Below are 7,528 nucleotides of genomic sequence, written 5' to 3' on the forward strand. Positions count from 1 at the left end.
CTCCTGTGCTCTCTCCTCCTCTCTCTCCTCTCCCGTGCCCTCTCCTCTCCTGTGCCCTCTCCTCCTCTCTCTCCTCTCCCGTGCCCTCTCCTCCTCTCTCTCCTCTCCTCTCCTGTGCCCTCTTCTCCCTACACCACACACCCCCCTCGCACCCTCCCTGGGTCGTAGGGACCCTCCTCGGCCAATTCCCACACGGCTTCGCTCAGTTCAGGATCCGCCTCCCTTCTCCCTCCTCGCTACATGGAACACGTATACCTCTGTGTTTGGGGGCAGCTGGGTGGATGGAGAGCCTGGTCTAGGGATGGGAGATCCTGGATTCAAAACCAGCCTCAGCTGTGTGACCCTGGACAAGTCCCTTCACCCCCAGTGCCCAGCCCTTCCCGCTCTCCTGCCTTGGCACCGATACACGGTATGGATTCTAAGACGGAAGGGAAGGGTTAAAAATATCTGTGATTCAGAGCTTTCTGAGGACGGGGGCTGTATGGGAACCCCCAAAGATCAGAGCCTCCCAGAGGGCGGGGGCGCTGCCTTCCCTTCTTCCCGGGGCTGCCCCTGCTCTACCCAAACCTCATAGGTCAGGCCTGGCATACCTCAAGCCATCAGGCATCCCAATTCTAACAGAAAGACTGGGGAGGGGGCAGAAGAGCCCAGCACACTCCTAATTTCCCCCGGGTCCCCCATAGCTCGACAGTCTTTTAATTACACGGTCAGGGCCCCACTGGAAGGCGGTAAAGTTAATGTCTTTCGTTCTCCTCCACAGCCCTGCTCTGCCTCTGGGGTCCCGCCTGGCTCCTCCAAACGCCTCTGGGGGGGGGTGAGGTGTGGCCAACGTGCTCAAGTCTGGGTCTAGGCCCCCAGGTGGAGCCCCTCTGCCCTACCAAAGGGCACCCCCTGGGCACTGTGGTCGCAAACCTCAAGGCCAGCCAGATGGAGGGAGCAATCTTTCCCAAAGGCTTAGGCTTCAAGACAATGTCCTGGGGTAGCTGGTGCGAGGCAGCACAGGGAGAGCCACAGCAGACACTGGGGTACACACATGCGCACACACACACAACTGTCTATTGCTGGGGAGTCTGAGCTCTTCTACCACATGAGGGCTAAAAGAAAAGAGGATTTGGGGGGAACAGAGGGCGATGCCAGAATCTTCTCCCCCCCCCCCCAAGTCTTGGAAGGATCACGAGGCCAGAGAGAGCCCTAGAGCTGAAAGGGATCCATCCATGGACAGATTTCCGGGGATCCATAAACTCAGATAGGAAAACAGACGCCTTTGTTTTCACTAAGGTCTCATTGAAACTGTGCATCCCCTTCGAGGATGAGCGAAGGCTACAAAGGGGGGTCCTGAGGAGGAGGAGCCTGGGGCGACGCAGGCTAGCTCGAGCCCCTTTTCTACCCCAAACTCCTCACTTCACAGGCACAGAGGTTCAACAACCTGACTGAGGTTACTTAGCTAGGAAGCTCCAGATGTGAAATTTGAACCCAGGACTTTTCTCTAGATGGGAAATTCTCACACCGAGGGAGAGTGTTGGTCTCAAGGACCTCCAGTATCTGCCAAGTGACAGTCTCCTCTACAGGTGGGAACAGCTGCTCATCTGGTTCCAGATCTAATTTTTATTTTCGACCCCTACCTTCCATCTTAGAATCGCTACTGTGTATTGGTTCTGAGGCAGAAGAGCGGTAAGGGCTAGACAGTGGGGGTTAAGGGACTTGCCCAGGGTCACCCAGCTAGGAAGTGTCTGAGGTCAGACTTGAATCTGGGACATCCTGTCTTTAGGCCTGGCTCTCCATCCACTGAGCCTCCTACCTGCCCCCCACCCCAGATCTAATGAAAAAAAAAAAGAGAGACCCCTCCTCTCAGGTGACAAAGGTGACTGACTCTTCGTCCCCAGTCAGCTGCCTCCTTGGATCCAACCCAGTGCCTAGTAGCAATGCCCCCCACCAGGTATAGGGAGGGAGGGAGAAAAAGTGGAGAAAGGGAGCCAAGGAGAGAGGAAGGGAGAAAGAGAGGGAGGGAGACTCTGTTGTCCACTTTTGCGGCTGGGTTTGATAGAGGGTTTGATCGGTTCTTTGGGTCACAGGGTGGAGGGCCTGAGTGCTCGCTCTGGAGAGGCCCTTTTAGGAAGGTTCATTTGCTCAGGGATTTGACTTGGAGCTAGAGAAGACGGGGAGGAGCCAGCTGTGCTTCTGAGGGACAAAGAATGAACCCCGAAGGTGAAGGAAGCCTCTTGACCTTCTGCTCATTCCCCCCATCCCTGGCATTAAATGAAACAATATTTGTAAAAAAGGGCTTCATAGTGAGCCTGGCACAGAGGCGGTGCAATATAAATGCTCCCTCCTCTATCGGAAATTCCACCAGCACAAGAGGACTCTTCTATAAATATCGCCTCTTTGGGGAAGGGAGAAAACACATGCGAGTCTAGTACCTGCTTCCACTGGGAAAGGGGCAGAGAAGGGACCTGAAGAACACGGTCCAGTGGGACAAGCACCGTCTCTCTGGCATCGGAGGACTTGGGTTAAGATCCTGCTTTAGCTAGCTTACTCTCTAAAAGACCTTGGGCAAGTCACTTAAGCCTTCAAGGTCTCTTTAAGATGAGGGAGCTGGATTAGATGGACATGAATGACCCTGAACAACTCATTTAAACCTTCAAGGGCTCAGTTTCCTTCTGAATAAAGCGAGAGGCTGGTCCTAGCTGGGTCCCACCTTTAGAGTTGGAATCTGATGACAGGCAGCCGGAGCAGCAGCCAGCCGCCTTCCCTCTACCAAGTAACACGGTGATTTTGTAACAAGAAAATCACATCATACAAGATGACACCAATGCTGTCTCTCCCAAGGTAGTCACCACAAAGGGATACATCTTTATTCCCTCGGCCACCATTGCTCAGATGCTGGTGTACTTCTCTGGGAATTTTTTTTCAGAGTTCAAAGCGTGCCTACACTATCCTGACACCTCCTATGCCTACAGCATCTCAAGTAAAGAAGTATGAAGCAGTTGTGGAGACGAGACTCAAGCCCATTCTCAACGGATGCCCGTCCTTTCCTAGGATCGTAGACCTACAGAGGGAAGGGAATTTAGGGGGTCATCTCTTCCCCTCCACTTTACAGATGACCAAATCAAGCCTGGAGATGTTAAGTGACTGCCCCAGAGCACACGGAGAATACATGGAAGGGTTAGGAGAGGGAAATGCCTGGTGTTATGAATTGTCTCCAAAGAATCTCGGCACACCAATGCCTTCTAGGACACATGGGGTCCTGGGGAGGAAAGGGCTGAATCTCAGTTCAGAAGACAGATCCTGTTTCTTGTACGACTGTGGAAGATGCTGATGGTACTTCTCTCTGGGAATTCGGTTCTGAGTTCAAGGCATGCCTCCATTATACTGACACCTACTATGCCCACAGCGTCTCAAGGAAGGAAGTCTGAAGCCGTCTGCCCAAGCTAAGAGCAGCTGTGGAAACAAGTCTCATGGCCATTCTCGATGGAAACTAGTTACCCTTTGGACACTTATTTCCCTTGCGTCTGTGGGCGAGTTGCTTCCCATCCCCCTGAGGCTCACTTTCCTCCTCAGTAAAAGGAGGGGGTTGGATGAGATGGCCTTACAGCACCAGAAATAGGGTCCTCTAAAACCTCTTAAAAGAAAAGGGTTAGAGCTGGAAGAAACCTAGAGACCATCTCATCTGATTTCCTCATTTTTACAGAAAAGTAAACCGAGGCTCTAGGACAGGGGTCGGCAACGTATGGCTCTCGAGCCATATCTGGCTCTTTTGAGGGCCAGATATGGCTCTTTCTGCAGGAGCCATAAAGTCCATTTTTTTTTCAGGCGCTGTTACAGGAGCCGCACTATGAGCACTGCACAGCTCTCACGAAATGACATTTTAAAAAATGTGGTGTTTATGGCTGTCACGGCCAAAAAGGTTGCCGACCCCTGCTCTAGGAGATAGGAGTGACTTGCCACTGGCCATACAAGAAAGAAGCAAGAGAAGAGGAAGATGAACTTCAGTCCTCTATTTTCCAATTGAAAAAGATGCTACTAATGAACATTCCTATTTCTAGGCATAAACAGCTCCACAGGTGAGGTCCTATTCTGGCCAAGCTATGAGGGGTGAGGACTAGAAGAGGAAAAGAAGCCGCTTCTGTCTGGAGGGACCCCACAGACAGGGTGGGGAGACAAGGCATGCATTTGAAAAGGAAGTGCTCTTCTCATGTGCCCATATGAAGAAGGTAGGCCCAATCTTTCCCATTTTACAGGGTCTCAAGGGTTAAATGACTTGTCTAGGGTCACCCAGCTGGGAAGAGTTCGAGCCACAGTGCCCACTCAGGTCTCCTGATTCCAGGTTCTTAATGAACTGAGTCCATGTCCCTGAGTGGATGTTCAAAGGAACTTGGCTTTCTCACCCACCACACCATACCACACAGCTGGGGTTCCAGCCCTCCCTCTGCCCGGGGTCTCCAGGAGCTGCTTCTTCTCACCCTGTTCTTGATCCAGAGAATGAAGGCGAGGAAGTTGAGAAGGACTGAAGAGAGCAACCTGATCTCTCTTGTTTGACAACACCCAGCATTCCCTGCTGCGAAAAGAGGCTCCTCCTGCCTTAACAGGTGGCCCCAATCGGATCGATGCCGAGCAAGCACCCTTCCTGGGTTTGCTCTCGCCATGCCTGTCTCCCCTGCTGCCACCCTCCTCTTGCCTCTCCATCACGCCATGCTTCCTAGACTCTGCCCATAGCTTCCCTCCTTGCCTGAGCCCGCCCCGTGCCATTCACTCCCCCTCACTTCGGCACCCCCATCTCAGCTTCTCCCTATATTCTCACGCACCCACTTCTCAGGAGTGTTCCTCATTTTCTTCATTCTTGTCTCCACACCCTGATGGTGGGATCCCTGCAAGCAGAAGCTTTGTTGCCTCCATCTCCTGCCTCCCCCAGAGCACATTCAGCAAAGGCTTGTGTGAATTCAATGGATGGATGAGGATTCTAAAACCAGCTTAGGGGGGTTAGAAAATGTGTGTTCCCTGCCCACCCCTCTCACAGATGGGCTTTCCTGATGATGCCTGGCTTTCGTTTGCTGTCCCTGGGCCTTGGGCTGCCTATGAAAAGGGGTGAGAAGAGAGCTGGGCTAGGGGGCAGGGGAAGCCAGAAGGGATTTGTTTATTCAGTATCTCCTTCAGTCATTCCTTCTTTCCTTCATTCAGTCATTCCTTCCTTCATTCCTTTGGTCAGTCATTCCACTCTTCCTTCCTCTCCCTCTCCTCTCCTGCCCAAGCTAGGACTGGAACTCAGCTCTTCCAGATGGCATTCACGGTCAGCTTCCTCCCCAGCCTGACTCTCCCCTTGCCTTCTCCCCCCATGAAACTCGCTCGTCCATGCTCCCCCGACCACCAGAGGCCCCTCTCACCTTGGGGGGGACGTAGAATTCTAGCAGGAACCGCTCGCCCTCCACCTTCACGGCCTTTCGGAGCATCAGCCTGCACTTTTGCCACTGGGAGCCGCCTACACAACTGGAGTCGTCGGCCACCATGTAGCGCAAGGTCCCCTCTCGCTGGATGTCCGCCAGCTCCACCTTGGAGGCCGGGCCTCGGGAGAGCCTCAGCCGATGGGCCCACTTCTCCCGGGGCTCCGCTGGAGGCTCTCCCCCGCCAGGTCCCGACGGCTGGCCAGCCTCGGGCTCGGGGGGTGCCCTACGATGCCACATCTCCTTCATGCCATCCACCACACAAAGGCTCATGTTGCGCAGCGAGAAGCCCTTCTTGAATCTCGGTTTGGCCGTGGCACGGAAAGACACGTCCTCCGAGCTTCGCGAGTGGCCATAGGAAGAGACCTTGTGGGCCTGAGCCTGCTGGGCCTGGCTCAGATAGCGGGCCGGGGCTGCCCCGGCCACGGGGTCCATGCTGTCGAGGGACTCAGTGGAGGTCTCCTCTCTGCAGGGCAAGGGGCCCCGGGCATTGGGCATGTGGCAGGGCTGGAGCCCCACAAAGGGGACGATGTTGTACTTGGTGGGCGAGTCAGAGATGAAGACTCGGCTCACCTCGACACTGAACACGTCCAGGAAGTTGGCAGCAAAGTGATGGGAGAAAGAGGCCTCGGCTCCTGGAGTGTCGTACTGTGGGTTCTCCCGAAGGAACCGACAGAACTTCTGGGCAAAGTCCACCGCGGCCGCCTGGGCGTGCAGCTCGCAGAACTCCCGCCAGTCGGGGACCTGGGAGGAGGTGTCCTGACAAGGGGCATCACCATTCATGGCTCACATCCCATTCCAACTTCTGGACAGCTGTAAGGGTGAGAAGGAGGAGAGTTAGGGGCCCGCAGACAGTCTGTAAATGCTTCTTCCCTTCGGGGTTCAGGAAGAGGGAGAGCATTCGGGGAAGAGGACAGCCAGGAAATAACACATCTAGATGCCCAGGCCACCTTGGCGTACCTGGATGCCAACCCCTCCTGACATATCTGGGCCTTGAGTCTTCCCTTCTCCTTTCGGTCCCCTTACATTACTGGACATCTGCCCCAACCTGGCACATCAGAGGCCCACTGAACTGGAGCTGAAAGGGAATTCCCAGGCCACCAAGTCCATCTCATTTTTCCATTTTTTGGGGGGGTGGTAAGAATATTGGTTATATCAGGTTTACTGGTTAGGCCAGATCACAACCATGGAGATTTCTGGGAGGGAGGGGAAGAGGTAGAAGCCACCAAGTGATCCAGATGTCCCAGGAGATGCCCAGGAGATTAAAAGGGCTAAGAGGCAAGAAAATAGGGTCCCAGTGGGTCTCCACGGTTGTCTTTCAAAAATCTCTCAGCTGGTTTGGGTAGTCTACTAAATAGATTTTCAGGAGCTCATTATTCAGTCCCCTCCTCCTGGTCATCCCAAGATATCTTTAATTGGTGATAGCTAATTAAAAGACTGCCCATCAGGCCCTCAGCCCTTCCCCAAACTGGCAGGGGGACAATCACGGCCACAGGAAAAGTACCCGTGTCCCTACTTATTAACCAAATTCTATTAAAAAGGAAGACATTCTCTGGGATTCCCAACAGCCCCCTAATTTTTCTGATGAGGAAATGAAACCCAGGGAGGTTACATGTCCAAGGTCACCAAGGTAGTAAGAGGCAGTTTCAAATTCTGGTGGTCTGACTTAAACATTTAGAACTGGAAGAGATCTTAGAAGACATTTAGTTCAGAAGCAGCTAGATGGCTAAGTGGATACAGAGCCCAGATTGGAGTCAGGAGGATCTGGGTTCAAATCTGGCCTCAGATATTTCCTAGCTATATGACCTTGGGCAGGTCACCTAATCCCAACTGCCTAGCCCACACCATTCTCCTGCCTTGGAATTGATACTTAGTTTTGATTCTAAGATAGAAGGTAAAGGTTTAAAAAAAGAAGAAATTCAATTCATCTCCTTGTTTTTGATGAAGAGAGCCCAAGAGAGGTAAAGAACACTGACCGGTCCTTGAACTGGGAGCAAGGCACTGAGGCAGGCTTCAAATTCTATTCTTCCAGGCTGATCCCAAATCCAGTATTCTTTTCTCTCTTTCTTGCCCCTTAGCTCTTTTAATCTCCT

General features: G+C 53.1%; 1 protein-coding gene across 1 annotated transcript in view; it reads right to left on the minus strand.

Moving 5' to 3' along the window:
* SH2B2 (SH2B adaptor protein 2) overlaps positions 1–6,218 on the minus strand; it is a 35,179-nt gene extending 28,961 nt beyond the window's left edge. Inside the window, exons 1-3 of the mRNA XM_044675632.1 lie at positions 5,925–6,218; positions 5,379–5,816; positions 5,004–5,070 (exon numbers count right to left, since the gene is read on the minus strand). Of these exons, the coding sequence (XP_044531567.1) occupies positions 5,004–5,070; positions 5,379–5,816; positions 5,925–6,218 (799 nt within the window). The remainder of the gene's footprint in view (positions 1–5,003; positions 5,071–5,378; positions 5,817–5,924) is intronic.
* Positions 6,219–7,528: the final 1,310 nt, after the last annotated feature.

This window comes from Gracilinanus agilis, chromosome 4 (genome assembly GCF_016433145.1).
Source record: "Gracilinanus agilis isolate LMUSP501 chromosome 4, AgileGrace, whole genome shotgun sequence".
Taxonomy (NCBI): domain Eukaryota; kingdom Metazoa; phylum Chordata; class Mammalia; order Didelphimorphia; family Didelphidae; genus Gracilinanus; species Gracilinanus agilis.